The 25,944-nt window shown below is 43.4% G+C and overlaps 1 protein-coding gene across 2 annotated transcripts in view; it reads right to left on the bottom strand.

The window, feature by feature from the left end:
- Positions 1 to 25,944, bottom strand: part of epb41a (erythrocyte membrane protein band 4.1a) — a 55,524-nt gene that overhangs the window by 5,765 nt on the left and 23,815 nt on the right. For both annotated transcript variants that reach the window (XM_053862661.1, XM_053862660.1), the window contains exons 8-15: positions 20,681 to 20,768; positions 18,983 to 19,135; positions 17,293 to 17,390; positions 12,706 to 12,881; positions 8,973 to 9,220; positions 8,792 to 8,866; positions 8,059 to 8,121; positions 2,840 to 3,010 (exon numbers count right to left, since the gene is read on the bottom strand). In XM_053862661.1, the coding sequence (XP_053718636.1) occupies positions 2,840 to 3,010; positions 8,059 to 8,121; positions 8,792 to 8,866; positions 8,973 to 9,220; positions 12,706 to 12,881; positions 17,293 to 17,390; positions 18,983 to 19,135; positions 20,681 to 20,768 (1,072 nt within the window). The remainder of the gene's footprint in view (positions 1 to 2,839; positions 3,011 to 8,058; positions 8,122 to 8,791; positions 8,867 to 8,972; positions 9,221 to 12,705; positions 12,882 to 17,292; positions 17,391 to 18,982; positions 19,136 to 20,680; positions 20,769 to 25,944) is intronic.

Genomic DNA, 25,944 nt, shown 5'->3' with positions numbered 1-25,944 from the left:
AAAACCTTAAACCTCATCAGGGAGGCTGAGGACTGTGATTCCTCTGTAGTTGAACACATCCTCTGGTCCCCCTTTTAAACTAGGGGAACCACCACCCCAGTCTGCCACTAATCTGGTACTGACCCAGACATCCATGCAATGTTGAAGATGCGTGTCAGCCAGACAACGCCTTCTGCATTTCTGGACAAGTCTCATCAACTCCCTTGCCACTGTGGAGCTTTTTGACTACCACAGACACTTCAGCCCGAGAAATCAAGAAAGACTGCCCATCATCCTCCAGCTCTGTCTCCCTTACACAGGGTGGAATGTCCGTGTTAAGGAGTTCTTCAAACTGCTCTTTCCAGCAACCAATTACAACCCAATTTGAAGTGTTCAGTGTACAGTGTTTCATCCTTACTAAACAGCTTGTTTTCCAGAGGCACTTTGGCGCCCACCGAAAGCCTTCCTCCATGGATTCTCCAAACTCACCCAACAACCACTGTTTAGCTTTAGCAACAACCGAAGCAGCATGGCCATCACCTTATCACGGGGGGTTGTCCCGAGCCTAGTGCTCCTTGTAAGGTCACCCATGGCAAACCGTGATTAGGAAGAACGGTGTGCCTAATCGGAAGCTGAATGGCTTTTTATTGTAGGACTTCTGTGCTAGTCGTGGTTTGTCCATCACAAACACCATGTTAGAACATTGGGAAGCTCAGAAGTGTACTTGGTACCAGAGCTCCCTAGGTCGTATGTCTGTATGACTTGCTGCCAATGAAGGTGTGAGGGGTGGCAAGCCAGTATCTTCTTACACCCAAGCCCAGATAAATGCAGAGGGTTGTGTCAGGAAGGGCATCTGACGTAAAAACTTGCCAAAATAAAGATGCGGATCAGACGAATGAATGTCATTCCAGATCGGTCGAGGCCCGGGTTAACAACAACCTTCGGAGCAGGGTTTAAACTGTTTTATCATGGTGTAGATGGCAAGAGGAATGGTCATCTTGAAGGAGGAGGTTAGTCAGGAATGTTCTAGAAGTGAAACGAGTGATTAGTCTCAAGTTAGAAATTGAAGGGGTCATCTTCAATGTAGTTAGTGGTTATGCCTCACAGGTAGGGTGTGACCTATAGGAGAAGGAGACCTTATGGAGTGAATTAGATAAACTGCAAGCGAGAATACCCAGAGGTGACGGAGTGGTCTATGGTTCTGAGGAAGGTGAAGAGGGCAAAGGCAGAGCATTTAAGGGCATTGAAGAGGATGAAGAATGGAATGGCAGTGGGACCTGATGATGGAGACGTCCAGTGCTGTTGAGATTTGTGGTGAGAGCAGGGTGCAAATGGAAAATAAGCTAGACAGGTGGAGGTATGTCCACAAAGAAAGGAACAAAGATTAGTCACAGACTGAATACATGTGTGTGAATGAGAAGGACCCAAGTGGACAGGTGAAGTTACAGGACGGGGATAAAGAGATGGAGGATTTTTAGTACTTAGGCTCAACTGTCCACGGCAGTGTCAGGTGTGATGAAAGGGAAAGTGTAGGAAATGGTGGTCAGGCCAGCAATGCTGTACAGTTTGGAAACAGTGGCACTGAGGAAAAGACAGGAGGCAGAGCTGGAGGTAGCAGAGATGAAGATGTTGAGGTTCTCTCAGGGACTGGCCAGGATGGATAGGATCAGGAACGAGTATATCCGAGGGACAGCACATGTCAAGTGTTTAGGAGACAAAGTCAGAGAGGCTAGATTGAGATGGTTTGGACAGAGGAGAGATAACGGGTACATTGGTAGGAAGATATTGAGGTTGAAACTGCCGGGCAGAAGGAAGAGGAAGGCCAAAGAGGAGATCTATGGACGTGGTGAAAGAGGGCATGAAATTTGTAGGTTTGAGAGAAGAGAAGCCTCGAGACCGACCAGATAAACCCAAACCCAGTATTGATGGTGAACTGGGAACGTCTGCAGGACGAAACTGTCAGAGGGGTCACACCTCGGTAAGGCTTACTCCTGCATTGCTGTGGAGATTGGGGACATCAAGAATGAGTGGTCGGTACTCAAAGCTGATGCCACATTCACTGTACGCTTCAGTGGTGCCTCAAGGGGTGCTAACCCAACGACATCTTGGTGGACACCAGTTGTCAGGGAACCCGTCCGACTGAAGAAGGAGTCTTATCAAGACCTTGTGTCTAGTGGGAATCTTGAAACAGTTACCAGGTACCAGTTGGCCCAAAGAGTTGCTGCTTCGTCTGTTGCTATGGCTAAACTTCTCTCAAGTTTGGAGAATCCATGTGGAATAAACTGAGGCTTGCATCCCACTACTTCTGTGGTTCTTTCTGCTCCCGACTCCACGCCCCGCGAAGTGTATAATCTGCTGGCCGAACCACTTTAGTGAATTGAAATGTCATCTTAACATATGGTGGAATGTGAAACAATTATGTTCATCCATTTCCTGGTAATTCACTTGATTGAGTTTGAGTTATGTTTACACAATTCATTGATCTGTAAGCTTCAAGACGCCAAGAGGCTTGAAGGGGGTTCAAAAAGTGTGTTTTGGCAGTGAGGGAGAGAAAAAAATGGGATGAACTTACCATATGCTCAGTCCACATATTTACACTAATAAGAAGATATGAATGTATTGACAGACATTATAATTATGACTGACTCACATAAAGAACACACAAATCTGATGGACCCATTATCATGCTGCTATTGGTAGTGGATATATTTTTGTGTATTTATGTGTACTTGCTCATGTTAGAAAATTGTTGAACACGTCAAACATATGTAACTAAATTCTGCACACCACACACCTTAAATCATAGATAGTTGAAGACTACCATGACTTGGATTATTTAAGTACATGACGGTAGACTCACCACTTGCTGCAGCTGACCATTGATGTTAGCTGTGCGGAATGGTGAGCTGGTGGAAAGACGTTTATCCCACTCATTGGGTTGAGGTTCAGGTAATGATTCCATAAAGCTCCTCTTAAGCTCACTGATGCTGGTGTGGTGACGCAAGATCTCCGTCTGGGTCTTGTCCATGTCCTTTAAAAAGTGCAGAGACAGTTAGGTGGAGACGTGACATTGGTAGGTTTGTACAGATCATAGATGAGTCACAACAAACAAAACAATATTTCATGATCAAGCTCATTCATTTGATGTAGTCTAGAGCAGTGTTCTTCAACCTTTTTTAAGCCACAGCACACTTCTTTTATTGAAAAGATTCCAAGGCACACCGCAAAACGTACCCCAGACAAAGTGCTATTAGTTCTGTAGAAAATCCCATTTAATTTATGAAAAAAATGTAGCCTCCTCCTCCTTATTTCAATAACTTTTTTCAATTTTATTACAATGTGTTTTGCATGATTTTATTCTAGTTTGGAAATTTCCAAACAAATCTTTAGCATCTGTTGCCTCATCTTGCTTCATAACAGCAATGAGTCTTTCTCTATTCACATTTTTTAGTGTATTAATTTGGTTCTGCATCTAATTTTTAGCTCATTTATAAACCACTACGTGACATTAGCCATTCGCTCTGTTAGCTGTCTTTGGTGTCACTGGTCCACCAAGGAACAATCCATGCTGTCATCAAGGTTCAAGTTGTTTGGTCACATTAGAGGCACATCAGGTTTAAAAACAACTCCAAGTTGAGCATTTGTCCAGCTTCTTTGCCGTACGTGTGAGGAGCATTACGAGTAGCGTCAACATACATCTAAAGTGTATAGAAAGAATGCACCCATATCCATGTAATCTCCTCGCTTTGGTATCTTCTAATTGTTCATGATTTAATGTCATCATATCATCCACCTTCATCTCTGGACAAAATGGGTGGATCATTTCCCACGGCACTACTGACATTCTCTCACGGCGCACCAGTGTGCTGTGGCACAACTGTTGAAAAACACAGGTCTAGAGAGACTAGGGTACGATGGTAAAATGAGAAAATGCAAGTTGAACAACAGAAAGAAGGGAATGACTGGAATGGAATAGAATAATGAAAGTACTGTACTTGTGTGACAGAGTAAAAAAATAGGCATGCCAAAGTTTCATTGTGATGCTGAAAACAAGGGAGTGAGTTGAGCAACATATGAGTCAAGACACAGCATGCTGACACACAAACACGCACATTTGTTTTGCTATTTTTGTGAGGACCTCTCATTGACATAATGCTTTCACCAGTCTCTCAGCCTCAACCTAACCACCCAAAACAAACGGCTAACCTTAACCAGGACTCCGAACCAAACTTACGGCCCATTATAATAAACTTTTACTCTCTAAACCAGGGGTCTCAAACTCATGGCCTGGGTCTCAATCAAATGGCCCACCACTAGACGACCAACGAAAGCATAGGTGTGGCCCCCAGAGTGTTGTCTGTTAATTAAATTAAAATTAACAATTTAAGAACATTAAATGGGGTCCAGCGCCTCTTGCTTTGTAAGTGAAATAAGTGCATGAGTCCACCTAATTGATGACAGTTACTTTTTCCTCGTAGGACACTTAGTTCATGCACACTTCCACATGAGTACTGTCAGGTTGAGCCCTTCCACAATCCTATACTGTTGAATGCAGACTGGACAGGTCTTACATAGAAAGTTTGAGTTTTTATACATGGTGCAAATTCAGCAAATCACTCAAATGGCATCAAAACACTGAAAATATCACAAAATGTGATTTTGACAATGTGCTGCGACATCAATATAGGAAGAAAGAGCCGCTCAGCCGTGCAGTGCATGCTGAGACGGCTCTTGTAAGAATGTTGACCAACACGGTGATTAACACTGGCACAGAGTGTGACGCATATCAGTCGGGGTGACTCACGTCACACATGTTGTTGGAACTTTGTATAGTAGGTGGAAAGTGATTTTTTTCTGCAATCACAGAATTAATTAAACTGTGATCTACTGTTTGAACGTGGAATATTGCAAGATTAGCCATAATGTGGGTAATAAACTGTTGTTTGGAAGAGAGACATGTTTTCCTGAAAATTGCAAGGAGGGAAGCCAATCTGGAAGGCACTGGGCCGCCTCATTTAAAGATGTAAGCAAAGCGCAAAGTACTGGTCAGCAGCTCTCGTAAGTCCCATTGTGGCCGACACCAAGTCACATTTTCAGTCTCCAGGGATAGACGCTCATGCAGGGTTCGGGATCACAACAGCAGAGACCGTTGCTTGTTGGAGATGTTTCGAAAACCAATGATTATTTGGTGGTGGATAAGTGCCTAAGAACAATATTTAGAACAAAATAATTTATCTATTCTATTCTATTTGAAGGTGCTGAATATTTCATGTGCTCCTTGTGTTTTGCATCAACTGCTCCAAGCTCCGGCAAGTGAGTTTGCAAATACCAGTCAGGTAGAGTAAGGTACCTCATTTTTCCAGCTCCGGGTGAAATGACGGCTCACCTATTTCCCTCAGATGTTAAGCCTACTCTGAACGTGAGATGGCCAAATTAAATCAAGCGCTAATCAGAGGAAACCAATTTCAGCCAATTACAGAGTGAGGAAGGCACTACCTTCCTTTACCATTCTGGGATTGGCAAATTTGCCTCTGGGAGGCTGAAGAAAGACTGCTGATGTTTTATAACAAAAGGAGAGATTTCCACACTAAAGACTGTCATGAAAAATGACTAAAACGCTTGAAATGTGAAATCCCAGCATACTATGTCAGCACCCCGATGATGATTGTTGATAATTGAGGTGCAGCCAGGATTTTTACAGTACATAAGGTGGCCTTCTCCCTTCAGGGGTCGCCACATCAGATCATCTTACTCCATCTCACCCTGTCCTCTGCCTCCACTTCAGTTCCCACCTCAACATCTTCCTACCAATGTACTCGCTATCCCTGTACATGTCCAAACCATCTCAATCTAGCCTCTCTGACTTTGTCTCCTAAACACCTGACATTTGATGTCCCTCTGATATACTGGTTCCTGATCCTATTCATCCTGGTCACTCCCAGAGAGAACCTCACATTTTCATCTCTGCTACCTCCAGCTCTGCCTCCTGTCTATTCCTCAGTGCCACTGTTTCCAAACCATATAACATTGCTGGTCTGACCGCCATTTTGTACACTTTCCCTTTTATCCTTGCCAACACACTTTTGTCACACATCACACCAGACACTTTTCTCCAATTATTCCATTCTGCCTGCACCTGCTTTTTCACCTATTTATCACACTTTCCCTGAGCCTAAGTACTTAAAATCCTCCAACTTCTTTACCTTTGCATCCTGTAACTTCACCTGTCCACTTGAGTTCCTCTCATTCACACACATATATTCTGTCTTACTGCAGCTAACCTTCATTCCTCTCCTTTCTAAGGTAAACCTTCACCTCTCTCGCTTATCTTCCACTTGCTCGCCACAGACCACAATGTCATCTGCAAACATCATCGTCCAAGGGGCTTCTTGTCTAACCTCGTCTGTCAACCTGTCCATCACCATCGCAAACAAGACGGGGCTCAGAGCTGAGCCTTGGTGCAGTCCCACCTCCACCTTGAACTCCTGTGTTACACCACCTGCAGCACACCTCACCATACACTGCACCACTCGAACATGGTACTCCAGACTTCCTCATACAATACCACAACTCTTTTCTTGGCACTCGTCGTATGCCTATGTCGTATGCTTTCTCCAGGTCCACAAAGACACAATGGTGCTCCTTCTGACCTTCTCTGTACTTCTCCATGAACATCCTCACAGCAAACTCTTTTTTGGCAGGAAGCCAAACTGTGGCTGACATATGTTAACTTCTGCCCTTAGTCTACTTTCTTTACACTTCTGTTATCAGTCAAAACATTTCCCTCTATATCCTTGATCACCCTAACCTGCTGCACGTCCTTCCCATCTCTATCTCTCTGCCTTGTAATCCTGTACAAATCTCTCTCACCCTCCTGACTGTTCAACGTCACATACAGCCCTCTGTTTGGCCATTGACACCACTACCTTTGTCTTTTGCTGGGCCTCCCTGTACTCCTGTCTACTCTCTTCTGTTCATTCAACGCACCATTTTTTCTTAGCTAACCTCTTCCTTTGTACACACTTCTGTAAGTGACCCAATGCTCCTCTGTCTTCTGGAAGAAGGTATTGACCACAGCCACTTCCATCCTTTTTGCAAAGTCCACAACCATCTGACCTTCAGTGTCCCTATCCTGGATACCAAACTTTCCCTTCACTTCCTCATCACCTTTGTTTCATGCACCAACATGTCCATTGAAATGTGCCCCAATGACCACTCTGTCACCTCTGGGAATACTCTCCTGCAGTTCACCCAATGCACTCCAAAAGGTCTCTCCTCAAGGTCACACCCTACCTGCGGGGCATAAGCACTAATTACAATGAAGATGACCCCTTCAATTTCTAACTTGAGGCCAATCACTCTGTCCGATACTCGTTTCACTTCGAGAACTTTCCTGACAAACTCCTCCTTCAAGATGTCTCCCACTCCATTCCTCTCCACCATGAAAAACAACGTTTAAACCCTGCTCCTAAGCTTCTAGCTTTGCTACCTTTCCACTAGGTCACCTGAACACATAGAATATCCACCTTCCTCCTCTGCATCATGTCAGCCAACTCTCTAGCTTTCTCTGTCGTAGTTCCCACATTCAGAGTCCCTACTCGCAATCCCATTCTCTTGTTTTTCCTCTTCTCCCTCTGTCTATTGGCACGCCTCCCCCCACTCCTTCTCTGTCTTCAACCTACAGTAATCCAATTTCCATCAGCACCCTGCTGGTTAAGAACACTGATGGCTGTCGTTGTTGACCGGGGCCCCGACCGATTGGGTATCAGATACATTTGACTGATCCGCATCTTTTAGTTTGGCAAAGTCTAAGTCCGATGCCCCGGCAGGTAGAAAGACTAGGCCTCTAATACTGGCTTGTTTTCAGCTCAAATAACTTGTTTAAGTTACTTTTATGTTTAAGTTTAAAATGTCTGACTGTTAATTCTCACTTTTTCTTAAACAGAGTTAACAGTAATAAAAAAACAACCCCATTTGGCCTGTGAGGACAGGCCAAAATGTCCTCACAAGAATGTGGCTTGTCAATACTCGGTACTCACAAGTATAGCAAATCTATAAAAAATAAATATCTATACAAACCTCCAACATTAAATTGCTATGTCTGATATAAATAGTTTCTCCTTCAAGTTTGCTAGCTTTGTTCTGTGGAAAATGAGGAGGGGTGGGGTGGAAGCCATGTTGGAATCAATGCAAAACATTTTTTTATCTTAATATTAGTTTTATTGTTATTTCATGAACTGAGCATAGAAGCAACACATGCATATATATATATATATATATATATATATATATATATATATATATATATATATATATATATATATATATATATATATATATATATATATATATATATGCAGGGGAGAACAAGTATTAGATACACTGCTGTATCAAACACTTTTTTACAATATATTTCCAGCCTGGGTCAATAAAGGAAAAAAGTGAGGGCTTAAAAAGAACGGTGTAATAATAATAATAAACAAGAATCAAAGATCACAATCACAGAAGGATGCAGGAGAATGACCGTCCCCACTCTCATTGCCAGCTAGACTGTGTTGCCCCCATCAGAGGAAAAAACAATTTAAATGGGGTACAATGTGGAATCAAGCTTATTTTTGAAATATAAGTGGTTCTTAGATGTGCCTCATAAAAGACCACAGTCACTATTCAGAAATAATTATTTTCTTTGATGCATCCACCAAAGCAATATCTTAATGACACCTTGGCTGCTACATAAGAAGGCATCAGTTAAGAATCACTGATTCATAATGCACAAGAAGCTCCATCCGAGTCATGCACAAAGTAGACAAACCTTGTCTTTTTTCTCACGTTCACCCTTGTTGGTGCTGGTGAGGGGAGTGTGCCTGCTTTCTTTCCTGACCTGTGTCTGCCAGCATAGATACAGCTCATTCATCAGGTTCAGAGAACAACATTTTTAAATCTAAATGCTTTTAGTGAGGAGAACGCAGCAATGGTCGTTAAAATGTACTTACCCTCATATCTGGAGTGGATGATAGTTGTGGGCTATGCTTTTTGGGTGACAGGATTGGCCGTCTCTCTTCTTTTGACTCGTTCCTTATGTTGCTTGAAGACAGACGTTTCGTTGCAGTGAGGTCATGTTGGCGAGGACGTAGAAGACTCCTTAGTAAAGCAGGTGGAGTCATATCAACTGGAGACACCGGTGATATAAGCGGGGCACTAACGGGGCGACTGGATTTGTTGTCTGGAGTTGAAATCATATCTATTTGGCAAAGACATACAAATGAGAGCTCCAGTTTAGAACAGCTGTACAGTTACCATCAGAACTGAGGATGGTGCTTCTGTAAGACATGGTTATGAATTGAGCCACACAGACAGAAATTCACTGTTCGTAAGCTGTTAAGATTCTTCCATCCATCCATCCATCGTCGTCCGCTTATCCGTTGCCGGGTCGCGGGGGTAGCAGCTTCAGGAGGTCACGCCAAACGCCCTTCTCCCGAGCAACATCCACCAGCTCCGACTGGGGGATCCCGAGACGCTCCCAGGCCAGCGTAGAGATAAAATCTCTCCACCTGGTCCTGGGTCGACCCCTCTGTCTCCTCCCAGCTGGACGTGTCTGGAACACCTCCAAAGGGAGGCGTCCAGAGGGCATACTGATGAGATGCCCGAACCACCTCAACTGACTCCTCTCAATGTGGAGAAGCAGCGGCTCTACTCCGAGCCTCTCCCGAGTGACAGAACTTCTCACCCTATCTCTAAGGGAGACGCCTGCCACCCTTCGGAGAAAACCCATTTCAGCCGCTTGTATCCGGGACCTTGCTCTCTCGGTCATGACCCAAAGCTCATGACCGTAGGTGAGGGTCGGGATGAAGATTGATCGGTATATAGAGAGCTTTGCCTTCTGGCTCAGCTCTCTCTTATGGACAACAGTGCGGCAAAGGGATTGCAATACCGCCCCTGCTGCCCCAATTTGCCGACCAATCTCCAATTACCTAATCCCCTCACCGAGATACTTAAACTTCTCCACTTGAGGCAAGATCTCAGTCCCTACCCGGAGAGAGCAATCCATCCGTTTCCGATTGAGAACCATGGTCTCGGACTTAGAGGTGCTGATCCTCATGCCAGCCGCTTCACACTCGCACTTCAGACGCAAACCGATCCAGCGTGAGCTGTAGGTCACGCGATGATGAAGCCATCAGAACCAAATCATCTGCAAAGAGTAGAGACTGGATCTTCAGGCCACCAAACCGCAAACCCTCCTCACCAGAGCTGCGCCTCGAAATCCTGTCCATGTAGACCAAGAACAGGATTGGGGACAAAGCACAACCCTGGCAAAGACCAACCCTCACTGGGAATACATCGGACTTGCATCCAAATATACGAACACAACTCCCACCCCGGGAATACAGAGACTGAACAGCCCTCAGTAGAGAACCACTCACCCCATACTCCCGAAGCACCTCCCACAACCGATCACTGGGCACCCGGTCATACGCCTTCTCCAAGTCTACAAAGCACATGTAGACGGGTTGGTCATACTCCCAGGAACCCTCGAGAACAGTCGCAAGAGTAAAGAGTTGGTCCGTAGTTCCACGGCCAGGACGGAACCTGCATTGTTCCTCTTGAATCCGAGGTTTGACTATCGATCGAACCCTCCTTTCCAGCACCTTGGAGTAGACCTTACCAGGGAGGCTGAGGAGTGTGATGCCTCTGTAATTTGCACACACTCTCTGGTCCCCCTTTTTAAATAGAGGGACCACCACCCCCGTCTGCCACTTGTCCGGTACCGACCCAGATCTCCACGCAATGTTGAAGAGGCGTGTCAACCAAGACAGCCCATCAACACCCAGAGCTTTCAGCATTTCAGGACGAATCTCGTCAACTCCCGCAGCCTTGCCACTGTGCAGTTTTTTGACTACCACAGTGACTTCAGCCCGAGAAATGAACAAAGACTGCCCATCAGCCTCCAGCTCTGTCTCCCTTACAGAGGGCGGAATATCCGGATTCAGGAGTTCCTCAAAGTACTCTTTCCAACGGCCAATTACATCCTCTCTTGAAGTCAGCAGCAAACCATCCTTGCTGTAAACAGCTTGACTGTTCCGCTGCCTCCCCCTCGTGAGGTGCTTGACCGTTTTCCAGAAGCGCCTTGGTGCCGATCGAAAGTCTTCCTCCATGGACTCTCCAAACTTCTCCCATACCCGCTGCTTGGCCTCAGCAACAGCCGAAGCCGCAGCCCTTCTAGCCAGACGGTACCTTGCAACTGCCTCAGGAGTCGCACAAGACATTATGTCTCGATACGACTCCTTCTTCAGTCGGACGGCTTCCCTGACCTCTGGTATCCACCAAGATGTCCTTGGGTTGCCGCCCCTTGAGGCACCGATGGTCTTCAGGCCACAACTCGCAACTGAAGCTTCAGCCATGGCGGTTTTGAGTACCGACCACTCATGGTCGATGTCCCCAACCTCCACAGGGATGCGTAAAAAAGCTTCCCGGAGGTGTGAGTTAAATGCTCCTCTGACGGCTTCATCCTCCAGACGTTCCCAGTTCACCCGCACTATCCGTTTGGGTTTACCTGGTCGGTCTAAAGGCTTCCCCCGCCATCGGAGCCAGCTCACCACCAGATGGTGATCAGAGTCCTCTCCTAACCCGAGTGTCCAGAACATGTGGCCGCAGGTCAGATGAAATGATCACAAAATCGATCATTGACCTACGACCTTGGGAGCTCTGGTACCAAGTACACTTATGAGCCTCCCGATGTTCGAACATAGTGTTTGTGATGGACAAACCATGCCTAGCACAGAAGTCCAACAACAAACAACCATTCGGGTTAAGATCAGGCAGACCGTTCCTCCCAATCACGCCTCTCCAAGTTTCTCCGTCATTGCCCACGTGAGCATTGAAGTCTCCCAGGAGGACAAAGGAGTCACCGGGTGGGGTCTCACATAGGACCCCATCCAGGACCCCCAAGAAGGCCGGATACTCCGAACTGCTATTCGGTGCATACGCACAAACAGCAGTCAGAGTTTTCCCTCCCCGAAGCCTAAGCCTCAGGGAGGCGACCCTCTGGTCCACTGGAGAGAACTCCAACAAACAGGTGCTCAACCGGGGGCTTGTGAGTATCCCCACTCCTGCCTGGCGCCTCACACCATGAGCAACACCCGAGAAGGACAGAGTCCAGCCCCTATCAAGGAGCTGGGTTCCAGAGCCCAAGCTGTGCGTGGAGGTGAGCCCCACCAGATCTAACTGGTAACGCTCCATCTCCCGCACTAACTCAGGTTCCTTAACCCACAGAGAGGTGACATTCCACGTCCCCAGAGCTAACCGATGCAGCCCAGGGTCTCTGGGCGCTCGCTGACAGGCCCAACACCCAGGCCTGGCTCCAGGTGTGGGCCCCGGTGTCCCTCCGGGCCGGGTACTCCTCATTCATTTTCCCTCCTCCATAAAGTCGTATGGACCGTACTTAGTCTGGCCTCTCATCAGGGACCTGTTTGTCAAGGATGATCCTACCAGGAGCACCAGGCTCCCGACAATATAGCTCCCTGAATCATTGAGGTACTCAAACCCCCCCACCACGATAAGGTGACGGTCCATGTTAAGATTCTTCTGCTTGCTTTTTGAACATGCATTGGTCGTAAATATTTTGAATGAAGGACCGGACCCGGTGAGAAAAGAATGCGAGAAAAGAAAACACTCTGAAAAATGTATTTCCTTTGAACTGTAGGTACAAGTAGCTGGATTTTATTTTACCTCCATCAAGGCTGTTTGAGTCTCTCTTGGCGGAAGTACGGTGAAACATTGGTGCAGGTCTGTCAATCAGAGAACTCGCCTGTCGGGTCTGAGTTTGGGTTCGTCCACTATAGCGAAACTTTGAGCCCAAAGCCAAGAATCTCCGGGGAGTGGTTGCTATCTCTGTGGAATTCAGTCTGCAAAGAAACAGTGTGCTTTATACTAGTGGCATCCTTGGAAGAAAAATTTAAAAGCCATATTCATCCATATCAACTGGTTTAGTTCATTAAGAGGAAATAATTACTCAGGTAAAAGGTAGTTCCCACATCCGTAACACAAGATTTGCATCCCTTCATAAAATACACATGAAGACTAATAATTGATAAAAATACATAAATAAATACAATATGATGATCTTCTAAGAGCGTGGTTACAAGTGACTAAACAAAAACTGTTGAATATGCAATTTAGAGTTTGCATCCCACCTAGCACTGAAATGGGTGCGGATCAACAAAGGGATTTGTATGTGATCTTTACTTCCTCAAACATCTTTCTCAGCCACACAGACACAAAATGCATGGTTTCAATGAATGCGTGCGACGGCATTTACTTCCAAGGCACTGCCTTGGCACTGACAAATATTCATGTTTTTGCCGCCCAACGAGGCAGTACAGAGGTTTTCTACTACATTCGTCCTCCGCCAATCAGAAGCCTTGGATGACGAAAGAGGTGCGTGATAGACTGAGGGAGCGAAATGCTGCGTTCAAATCTGGAGATGGAGCGGCACTCAGATCAGCGAGGGCGAATCTGAACCGTGAAATCCGGGCAGCGAAGCGCGCCCACAGTCGGAAGGTCCAAGGCTTCTTTCAGAATGCCAGCAACACCAGGCAACTGTGGCAGGGCATCCAGACGGTCACAGGCTATAAAGCCTCTCCCCCTCCCTGCCGTGACGACATCAGCTTGCTCAATGAGCTGAATAACTTCTTTGGAAGGTTTGAAGCTCTCAATACCAACCCTGCGAGGAAAGCTGCCCCCCACTCTGATGAACAGACGCTCAGACTGGACACCGCTACGGTGCAGAGAACTCTGAGGAAGGTGAACGCAAGTAAAGCTGCAGGCCCTGACAACATTCCTGGACGACTGATTAAGGAATGTGCTGACCAGCTGTCCCAAGTGCTCACGGACATCTTCAACACCTCTCTGACCCAGGCGGTCGTCCCTCCATGTTTCAAGTCGGCCATAATTATTCCTGTGCCCAAGAAACCGGCCACCACGTGTCTGAACGACTTTCGCCCCGTTGCACTAACATCCACCATCATGAAGTGCTTCGAGAGGGTGGTGAAGGACCACATCGTCTCCATACTCCCCGCATCATTCAACCCGTTCCAGTTTGCGTACCAGCCGAACCGCTCCACTGAGGACGCCATCTCCACTGCTCTCCACCTGAGCTTGGAGCACCTAGAGAAGAAGAACACTCTGGTTCGGATGCTGTTCCTGGACTTCAGCTCAGCTTTTAATACCATCATCCCAAAGGACCTGGTACATAAATTGGAGCAACTAGGAGTGGAGACCTCTATGTGCAACTGGCTGCTGGACTTTCTCATCAACAGAACCCAGTCTGTCCGAGTAGGAAGTGACACGTCAAGTGTTATCTCCCAGAACATCGGCTCCCCTCAGGGATGTGTCCTCAGCCCACTGCTGTTCACTCTGCTGACCCACGACTGTCGCCCCAAGTATAGCAGCAACCACATCCTGAAGTACGCGGATGACACAATGGTTGTGGGTCTCATCCAGGACAATGATGAACTGGCCTACAGGGAGGAGGTGCAACATCTGGTGGACTGGTGTGAGACGAACAATCTGGCCCTGAATCTCGACAAGACGAAGGAGACTGTCGTGGACTTCGGGAGATCAAGACACAGCCATGCCCCTCTTTACATCAACGACAGGGCTGTGGAAGTGGTGAGTACAACCAAATGGGAAGTGGAAGTCTCTGCAGAGGGTGGTGAGGAGAGCGGAGAAAATCACCGGGACCCCGCTCCCTTCCATCAAGAATATAGAAGATGTTCGCTGCTTATCCAGGGCACAAAGGATCATCGCGGACTCTACTCATCCAAACTATGCACTGTTCTCCCTCCTGCCATCTGGCAGACGGTTCCGCAGCATCCGATGCAGAACCACCAGATTTAGGAACAGTTTTGTTCCTGGTGCTGTCAGGTTGCTGAACATTGGACAGTAGCTGCAATACTGTTTATTTGTTCAATTGTACATCCTCTGGACTGGCACTTATCTGTTATTATTTTATTATTATTTATCTATCAATTTATTTTTGGACATTTTGTTTTGTTTTTGGAAACTGGAGGCCTCGGACCGAAATTTCGTTGCCATCATATAGTAATATGTTTTGTGCAATGACAATGAAGAAAGTCTAAGTCTAAGTCTAAGTCTAACAGGCTTCAATATAGAGTTGGTATAACCAGGCAAAGGTTTGCGGCTGTACTCTAAAGTGAACGCCTATGAAAAACCACAGCCTGGGGCGCTCCACAACCCTCAAATTGAACCTTTGAAGCAACAGTGCAGGCTACTGAAATTCAGATTAACCGCCTTTCATTAGGGAGACATCTGGAATTTAGTTTTTTGCCTAAATGACAAAGAAAGACAATGTAGATATTTTGGCAGCTATAACGTGCAAGTTGGCCAAAAATCGTCACGTCTGACAGGATCCCACACAGTTACAGACAGACATTGGAGCAATTTTTACAGATCTGTTTTAAGGTAAGAATTGCATAACTGCTTAGGTGAGTGGGTCGATGTCTGGGTCTTTTGTGCTTCGCCCTCCAAGGGGCTTCGCTATTTGCAAAGCCCGTAGGGATAAGTTCTCTCCCAGCATGGCCCTCACAAGAAGACCAAATGATGAGCTACAGGGCTGTACGTCATAAGTGAGAAGTGAGATAAACTCGGGTGAAGGTAGAAGCTTAAGTCCAAGACACGGCCTTGCAAATGTCCAACATAGACACATCTCTAAATAAGGCAGCACACAAGGAAATCTCATGGAGGTTCAGCTCCGGTGGCCTCTGATGTTTTAGAAATACCTTCACAGATCTAATGAGCCAAATGCGTGGTCATCGCCCTTTCAGTCGCCAGACCACCATAATACACAAATAGTCTCTCCAATTTACACACCGCTCTAGTGCAAGCCACATAGATCGCCAAAGCCCTAATTAGGCAGAGCAGATGTAAACAAGCCGCTAGCTCCTCCTAATGTGGTGGCGGTCAAACTTTTAAATATTTAGAAGTTTGCTTGTCCGGTGACGACACAGTACAGAGACAGTCATTGTGCAAAAGTAAAAGTAAAACAAGATTGATACAGAACACAAGTGAATATGTTCCGTTATCTGATACAGCATGTGAAGAGCTCAGATGTTTGGAAACTACAAGGAAAGAAACTGTGCAAAAATAATTGCAACATTAAATTCAATATATAATATACAACAAACAAACATGCAACGCGACAATAAAATGTAAATATGAACAACAGCTGCCCATCACCGATACCGATCAGCCAGAGTGCTGATCACCACCGATCACTGATACAGATTACATGGATTGACAATAAATTTGTAATCAACATGGAAAAAAAATGTCATTCAATATGAGACGTTGAATGACGTTGAGACGTGAATCTCTCGAGACTTTCCTATTCCTATATAACACTGCACCCAACTCCAAAACGGCGACGGATCCGATCGTTTCCCCCTCAACACCTGAAGAAGACTGGTGATCTAGCAAGCTATTAATAGTTATTTCTTGGGAAATTTGCTTAGCGTTATGAATGTCACGCTTTTACCGGCGGGTGTTGCTAAGAATTAGCCCCGCTAACAGCCTGCCGCAGAGGACCCAGCGGACGCACTTTCATGAGCTGGGAAACTCTCCGTGCTCCATCAAGTGCAGGCGCTTATTAAATGGCAGAGAAAATAATTTATCGACACCATATACTACAACATAATATATTGTTATTTGCAGTATGTCATCATCAACAGTCATGTGCAAAACTGTAGAACACAGCGCGCAGATCTGCTGCTGTGGACACAACGGTAAGTCAACTGATGACTTGTCTGATGACTTTATTTTGAAGGCAGTTTGGTCTGACAGAGTTACATCTGAGGCAGATTGGTCTGACAGATGTTTTCCTGAAACTTGATACTTTACTCTCATGAAATCCTAAAATGTACACCGTACTCTAGCCTTCAGTCTGCGACACTCTCCCACCTCCAGGTTGGCGCAAGCAGCACCAGAGTCATGCTCCAAAATGTGCTCGGGACCCAAACAGCTGAGAACCTGGTTCATGAGCTCTATCTTCCAAAAAACCCTACAAGTAACGCAAGAAACCTCACTGCATCGGAGGGTGACATTAATCCACAAGAAAACGAACGGAACAGCGGGTTTTATTGGGAGAGGTGGAGCCTACCTAGGTGGAGAGTCAAACAAATAAATTCTCAGGGGCAAGGCGTAGCCTCAGAATGGATAAACCAAGCACATAATGACATAAGACTGCATAATCATGACAATAAGCTGAATAAATGCTTTTTGACAACTGATTGCATGTACCTGAAGAATGTATGATGCTCCACACACACTTTCCACAGCTTCTTGGCTGCTTTATAATTTGGGAGTTTGAATCCAATCGCACATTCGTACTCTTCCACCTGTCAAAGAAAGGGCGGGGTATGTGAGCAGGTGAAAGCAGGGGAAGCACAGGGGCTGAACTGGATATGAAAGTTAAAAATAAATAAATAAATAAACGAACTGATATGATGGAGTTATATAGTTATGATATAGAAAAAGAACAAACCAAAACTGCAGAAAGAAACATGGAAACGAGAAATAAAAATGGAAACTAGACAATATAATTTAAGAACATATTGCAGGCATAGATGCTAATGTATCTCTGTGTGGCAGTGATTAGCTGTGTGTGTCTGTGATTAAATGATGTTGCTCCTTCTCCATGCTGCGAACTTTCTTTTAGTTTGATGACCGGTTGTCATAGCAATGCTACTCCTCCGCCCTCGCGCTGTACATCTGCTCTTGCGCTGACTATGCTAAGTCACTAAGGCCCAGAATGACACAGTTGTAGCTCCTGAACAATCTTAAAAAAAAAGATAAGGCAAAAATGTGCACACTGTGAGAATCCTAAGGCTTTCTTCCATAACTTCTGCCCTGTCATATGAGACAGGCGACAGTAATGGGGTTTCCATCCACCAATTACAATTCAAAATTTCATGAATAGCAAAAAAAAAACATTAAATGAAATGCTAGAAAAGTTGGCAATACAGAAACTTTTCAAGTTTTCATGCTTGGAGGAGGTGGATTTTCTGCGTAGCAATAAAAACAAATTATGACTCTTTGCAAAGGAAACACATTTTGGAGTTAGAGAAGCCAGTCACAAACAGTGACAAGTTTAATATTTCAAGCGAATGTGAATTTTCTCAAACCAAAATTAAACATGAACTCATGAAACTGATACTCCCATTGGTGTTGATGGGGCAGGAAGCAGATGACCACAGAGCTGCTGGAAACACAACTCCGGACTCTCTCTCATGTCTCTGACTCATGACAAAAGGTGAACTGCTTGGTCGGTAAACATGAATCCATGTGGACGGCAAAAACTGCTTTTGTTTTTACAGAGCACTTTTTTGAAAACAGTGAGGAAAATAATCGGTCACGAAAATGTGCGGCTCCCTGTGGTTGCAGCCTAATGCTCATCTGGATGAGAAACAGCAGATGGATATCAGCCAAGTGTGGTTTGTTCTGTTTTGTTAGTGCACATTTTCACTAAATTTGCTGAAAATGTCGAAACATTTGGATGGAAACCTGACTAGTGTCTAGAAAACTGAAGAAAATCATTTGTCTGTGAGGCACAGTGAGCGAAGAAAAACTATTTTTACATATTTTTTTGTCTCCTCTACAAGGGGATCAATGACACATTCTAAACTTGAATCTAAATTTCATTTTTTGTCCTCATCCCTTCGAAGATCCAAGCAATACGATTTTGTGTTTATGCGGTATTGATGTGATCAAAACTCTAGGAATTCAAGCATTCACACAATGAACATGGACAGAAAAAGAAATGAGTGTGTCTGACATCAGCACAGACATACAGCGTACTGAAAAAACTAAAACATCTTTAAAACAAACCAAAAATCTACAAGTCATGGGGACTACTGCCTTTGGATACCTTGAAAATGGTTTTGACAAATCAACAATAACAGGGACCAAACAAAGGAACTAACAAATTTACCTGTGAGGGTCGTATTTTGATAAAGAAGCCGCTCCTTTTGTATGACACTTTGAGGACTTTTGGCCAAGGGAATCGGTTGATCCGCAGTTTATCTTTGTACACCATAAGTCCACTGGAGCAGACACCCAGCATGATTTCCACACCATCCAGATCCTGACACACACCAAGGGGACACTACAGTTGTTGTTGAAGAACAAACATGTTGGGGGAAAAAAAAAAAAAAAAAAACGAAGTACAGAGAACATTGCTTTCATTTTTTCTCTTTTAAATTTGAAATTTGAGCAGACGCACATAGCTTAATCATTTCAGGTTTAGACATATAAATGAAAGTTACCCAGAAAGATAACACGTTCATTCGGGGGACATACTGCTCAAAATTAGTCTGCGATACTGGCAAAGGTTACAGAGGTATTGGTAAAATTAAGATGACATAGACTAGCTGAAAAATTCAGAGATGGAACACAGGCAGGAAATAGTCAAGTTACAGGCAGCTAAAACAGCTACAAAAATGATCAGTGGTGACAGAAGATCCAAAGAGGGAGAATGCAGCGTTGAGTGAGCGTGTTGACAAAAAAAACACACCCAAAAAGATCTCATAGAACAGTTATGTGGAGTGAATTGCCCACTTGGAAGCCAAAGTAAGAACCCAGAACATGATGTTATCAATGTCAAAAGTAGTGATGACTCTTATATCACAACGAGTAACGAGTAATCTAACACTTTACTATTTCAAACAAGGTAATTAAATTGATGTTACTTATATCTAAGTCACCGTGCGTTACTATTGTTGCCATTGTCGGGAAGCAAAATATTACCATTCGCTTTTTACAACTGCGTCTTTGGGCATAATGAAAAATGAAGTGAGAATGAAAAAAAAAGAAGAAAAGAAAAAAAGAAAAACTCATCAATCACTCATCACTTCCACCCTATTTATTACGCTTAAGTGTAAAAATGCAGTCAAAATGTTATCATACTTCAAATATCAAAATGCAAAATCATGATTTATTAATTTAAAAAACTCTAATTATAGAACCTCTAATTAGTTATGTATGTATTTGCAATTATGTAATTAAGTCTACCACCTAAGAAAGTAAATAATAATAATAATAATACATTTACAAACTGATGCTCTTGAGCTTCTGACCAAGGTGACTGAAGTGGGAGTACCAAATTAAAAGCAGAAGTTAATAACGACAGGTATTACAATTGTTCTAAATCAGGCATCCACCAATCAGGTGTCTGAAGACAGTTGATTGTCAGTTTGGTGCTGCTTGTTTCAGCTGTCATTTGATTGGTTAAAGGGTGTGTTCCCCCCTCACCCACTGTGGCCCTTTCTGGAACAGTATGGTTACTTTTCAGAAAGGTGGTTAATGTTCATAAATATTAACAAATTATTCCATTCTCTGCTGAGGTAGAAGTTGGAGGAGCAACATTTTGTTTCACGTGTTGCCATTGTGAATCATGTAATCTGTGTTCCATTGATGAAGGCTTTTGATGGCCACAATCACAGGCTGTTATAAGCAAGTGTGATTAAATTAAGCTCGGGCTCGGTTAACCGGCTTCATGAAACGAGCCCCTGGTCTAAATAATTTGCATTAACCAACAACAAGCACTGCAAGTCAGTGGAACACTAGGTTAATTTCCTGGAAAAGCCTGCCATTTTTAGGACCTAGCAAATAATTCTTCACAATAACTGACCTTGGCTTGATGCAAGTCCACTCCATACATTGACAGCTTCTTTGCGTTCTCCAAGAACATCAGGTCAGCCTGGGCAGGACTCATAGACCTAGATGGACAAAGAAAGTTAGTTAATGAACAGTGAGAATAATTGCAAATTTATACTGAAACTACTGGGACATGTCAATGAGTAACCAGCAGACACTCACCAAGTACATTCACGCGATTCAAATTACAATTGGACATATGGTGAGGGGATGGCTGTATAGATTACTCGCTCTGAACAACAATGCCAACAATTTTTACCCAAAAATGCGGCTCTCAGAAGCCAAGAGCAAGTACATAGTCACCGGAAGAACATGAGGAAGACATGACAGAGCTCTTGCAGGTGCTCACAGAGATAAAGTCGCTACGATAAGGGAAGGGAAATCTTCGGGACAAGATATTGAATCCACTTTTTAACATGTTCTATTAATCATTTGAGAATGGGATGCATCCTTCCCCATTGAGATTAGTGATTTACCAAATTTAAAACCTCGTAATTCTGCTACTGAAACCTCGGTTTACAGACCAATTAGCTTAATGTGCTCAGACAGAAAGATATTGTGTAAAGTACTAAAAGGATAGACATTTATAGGGCTGGGTATCGATTCTAATTTCAAGAATCGATTCGATTCCGATTCTCATGACTTAGAATCGATTATCACGATTCAATTCGATTCGATTCGATTCGATCCGATCTCGATTCAGGTTAGTATTTAAACCATTTTCTGAGCTGTTGCCATGATCACAGGGCAAGTTACGCAACGTATTAATACTAGTATCATATTGACATTCAACAGGAAGTTAATGAAGGATTGGTAGTTAAATGATAATAAAGATCCAGACACAGAAGGCCAGATGTGACTGCTCATGGGACTGGTGCATTATTAGAAATATGACATGAAAAATTCACCCAAAAGATGCTGCTGTTTGATACTAATGCATTTTTATGTTATTATCAAAATGAAAGAAAGATATTCTCAGCCAGTGAAAATGTAAACAGAGTGCTGGTTACTGACTTCACAGCAACCTGACAGTCATTGTGCAGTATGTGAACAGTTCTCTGTGGTCTGTCGTACATACGACAAGAGGTCCCACTCCTCATCAATATAGTGAGTTGTCAGATACGTGTAAGATAGCGAAGATGTCCACGTGTCACTTGTAATGTCACCCTGACTGCTGACTGAAGCTTACTTTTCACGTTTTCTTTGACTGACTGGTGCGTGTTTGGGATAACAGACGTTTGCGAGACACCATAGCGTAGTGTGGCTCTGTGACTTTCATTAGCCGCCAGAGTTATGCACTCTGTAATATTTCACTCCAAATGTCTTCAAATACTTCCATTCCTAAGCTGGCTCCCCAAGCTGTTTTATAAATGCCCAATGAGATGGATCTGAGTCCCTGTACATTAGAATTGACCGACGATATAGCACCTTCCAAGGATGAAAAAGCACTCAAAAATATGTCAATTTCACAGTCAGTGGGTAAAGTCAGGAAGCAAGCATATGTTTCTGAGACAAAACTCTGTACTTGTAAGTACAAAAAAAGTCACTCTGAGGCACAGAAAATATATTGATTAATTGTTGAAAGGTGGCAAATGTCCCATCTATGAACAAGTTCCACTCCTGGTTCGGCCCATTTTGAAAAGGCATTATCCATTAATGAAGGAGTAAATAAATTATTATTATTGAGTGGGCATTTAGTGGAGAATGCTTGAAAGCCAAAGTAGCAACAAAACTGGACCCATATTTTCAAGGATGACCAGATGATGACATTACTCGTATACCTGGAAACAGATGAAAAAATCTGTGAGTGCAACAAGAATTGTAGTGAGGCTGGGTGTGTGGAGTGTGCTTCTACAGTAAGCCACAACGGTGGATCTTCAAGAGATTCACACTGACTCCAAAAATTTTTTTAGAAGTTTTTTAGATTAACCGTCCAATAGTAGAATAGCATATTTGGAAGCGCCATGCCTACCAACTCTCAAGCTCTTTGAAGACACTGCAGCTTTAATCTACCTGGCTTTTTGTCCCAAAAAAATTCTAAAATAATGCTGTCAAGTTTTCAAAAGAAGGGACGGGGAATAAATATTAGTATGCATTGGAGCAAATACATAAGACGAGGCAAGATGTTCATTTATATTGTATTGATTTTGGCCGCAACCGATAATTGTAAAAGAGACCATTGATCAAAATCATGTCTGATTTGAGCCAATAGTGCATTGAAATTTCTTTTAAATAATTTATTATATGCATCTGTGATGTGAATGCATTGATAATAAAGCCTGTCGTGGCAAGCTTAAATAGGTAAATTTGGAGGGGGATCATCTTCTGACAATCTAGTGAGAAGAAATAACTCACTTTTCCTAAAATTCACCTAATATCCTGAGGTGTTACCAAAGGAATCAAGAATCATAAGAGCCACTGGAAGAGATTGAGCTATATTAGAACTAAATAACAGCAGGTCATCGGCATATAGAGAGATCTTAGATTATACTCCATTTCTGGAAATTCCTGTGAATTTCAGGGTGAAAACGGATTGCAGTGGACAAAGGCAAATAAAAGGGGACTGAGTAGACATCCCTGTCCTGTGGATCGTTGAAGTAGAAAAGAGGCTGAGTGTAAGCCACTGGTCTTTATAGTAGCTTGTGGTGAGGAATAGAGTTGTTTAACCCAAGTAATAAAGTTAGAACCAAAGTTAAATTTCTTCAGAATGAAGAATAAATAATTCCATTTAGACGTCCAATTCCAAGCACCCGCCTCAGATTACAGAAAGAATGCCTACCACGAATAAAACCAGTTTGGTCCATTGATATGATTGAAGGTAATGCGTCTTCCAGCCGTCGTGCCAGCAGTTGGATTTTTTGATTTTGACATTTTATGATGACGCTATGATCCACAGAATAACAGATTTTTTTCCCATTTAATAATAAAGATATAATATGTGGAATGGAACCATGATCAAACGTCTCTATAAAAACCTTTAACATTAGTAATTGCAGTTTGTCCCAAAATATTGTATAAAATTCAGCTGGAAGGCCATCCGGTCTTGGGAAATTTTCTAAAACTATTATTAATTTCCATGGTGTCCGAAGTTACCCCTGATATTCATTGAATTTGAGGAATTAATTGTGAGGATGTTATTTGAGGGAGTCTATGGTCCAATAATTTACTCTTACTGTTTGTGTTTTTTGATATGATGGAGTCTACTGAGTCAAAAAAGGATTTGGGGATGAAAGTAGGTATGGTTTGAAAGAGATACAGAAATTTGGGAAGTATGTTCATTTTAATAGAGTTTGCTCAGCCAATGAGAGTGGTAGATAGAGGCGACCAGTGAGTGAGGCTCGTCTTTACTTGGTATAGCAACTTAAGGAAGTTCACTTCAAAAAGCTCTTTATGTTACTGTAGTGCCAAGATAAGTAAACTGGTTTTTAACAATCTTGAATGGAAGAGTTAAATTATTTATTACTTCATCACCGTTAATTGGAAGAAGCTCACTTTTATTTATGTTTAACTTATAACCAGAAAATTGACTAAATTTTTGGAGTAGTAACATAAAGGGCTGAATAGAACAATCTAGGTCAGAAATGTAGACCAGTAAGTCATCCGCATATAATGAGACCTTGTGTTCAACACTATTCCTCCATATCCCTGATATGTCTTTGCAGCTACGTAGGGCGATGGCTAATGGTTCCAGAGCTAGATCAAATAATAATGGGCTGAGTGGGCAACCCTGTCGTGTTCCCCGCTGTAATTGAAAGGGTGCCGACTGTTGGCCATTAGTTAAGATAGATGGTTGGGTTGGGCACAAGTGAAGTATCTTAATCCAAGAAATAAAGTTTCCTCCAAAACCAAATTTCTCTAATATTACAAAAAGGTATTTCCATTCAACACGATCGAACGCTTTCTCTGCATCTAAGGAGAGCACGCACTCTGACGCATGTACAGCAGGAGAATACAGGATGTTAAAAAGACGTCTGGTTTTTAATGAAGCCTGTTTGATCCTCACAAACAATTGTGGGTACTACAACCTACGGACCAGAACCTTAGCTAGTATCTTGACATCAACATTCAACAGGGATATTGGCCTGTAAGCGGTGGACTCAATTGGATCTTTGCCCTTTTTGGCAATGAGGGTGATAAATGCCTCATACAATGATGCTGGTAATTTGCCATTATTAAAGGACTCAGACAGTACCAAATGTAGTTGTGGAACGAGTAGTGTGACCAGGAGATTTTCCTGACTGCAGAGTGGAAATTGCTGTGGTTATTTCCTCCTGTGTTATAGGCTCCTCTAGTCTGCTCATGTTTCCAGCTGAAAGAGTAGGGATGTTTAGGTCATGCAGAAAACTATGCAAAGAAGTATCATTATTTAGTAGATTTGAGGAGTAGAGTTGACTATAAAAATGTCTGAATGTATCATTGATTTCCATGTAATCTGAAGTGATAGTTCCATCCTCCTTTTTTATTTTTGAGATCAGCTGTTTTACATTTGTACGTCTCAATTGATTTGCCAAGAGTTTCCCCGACTTTTCCCCATGTGTGTAGAATAGACTCTTTAGCTTCAATAGTTGCTTTTCGATGGGGTGTGTTGTGAGAAGATCATACTTTGTTTGAAGTTCGATACGAGATTTGTATAATTCTGAGTTTTTGTCTTGGGCATATCGCTGGTCAATCAGTTTTATTTGTTTTTCTATTTCTGAACGTGCTTTTCGCGTCTTATTTTTCATGCTCGCCGAATAAGAAATGATTTGCCTGCGAAGATAAGCTTTAAGGGTGTCCCAAATTGTGCTTCTGGATATTTCAGGTGTGACATTTGTTTCAAAGAATATGTTGATATGAGTCTCCAGGAACTCGTTAAAATGATCATCAGACAGTAATGTTGGATTAAATCGCCAATGTTTTCTAATTTGTGGACAACCAGGGAGGTGTACTGACATTGTGACAGGATCATGGTCTGATATCACTATACTATGGTAGTTACAAGACGTCACAGAATTAATGAGCCGCTTGTCAACAAGAAAATAGTCAATTCGAGAATAAGTCTGGTGAACATGTGAGAAGAAAGAGTATTCCTTTATAGTTGGATAGAGAGAACGCCATACATCAGAAACTCCATAATCGGAGAGAAAGGTCTTGATGAATAAGGCACATTTGCCCACGGTGGCAAATGAGAAGATCTATCCAAGTGAGGGTCAAGCCAACAGTTAAGGTCACCACCTAGTATCAGCAAATACACAGTAA

Source organism: Synchiropus splendidus, chromosome 4 (assembly GCF_027744825.2).
Source record: "Synchiropus splendidus isolate RoL2022-P1 chromosome 4, RoL_Sspl_1.0, whole genome shotgun sequence".
Taxonomy (NCBI): Eukaryota; Metazoa; Chordata; class Actinopteri; order Syngnathiformes; family Callionymidae; genus Synchiropus; species Synchiropus splendidus.
Note: the sequence above shows the minus strand (reverse complement) of the source record. Positions and strands in the feature narration are given on the sequence as shown.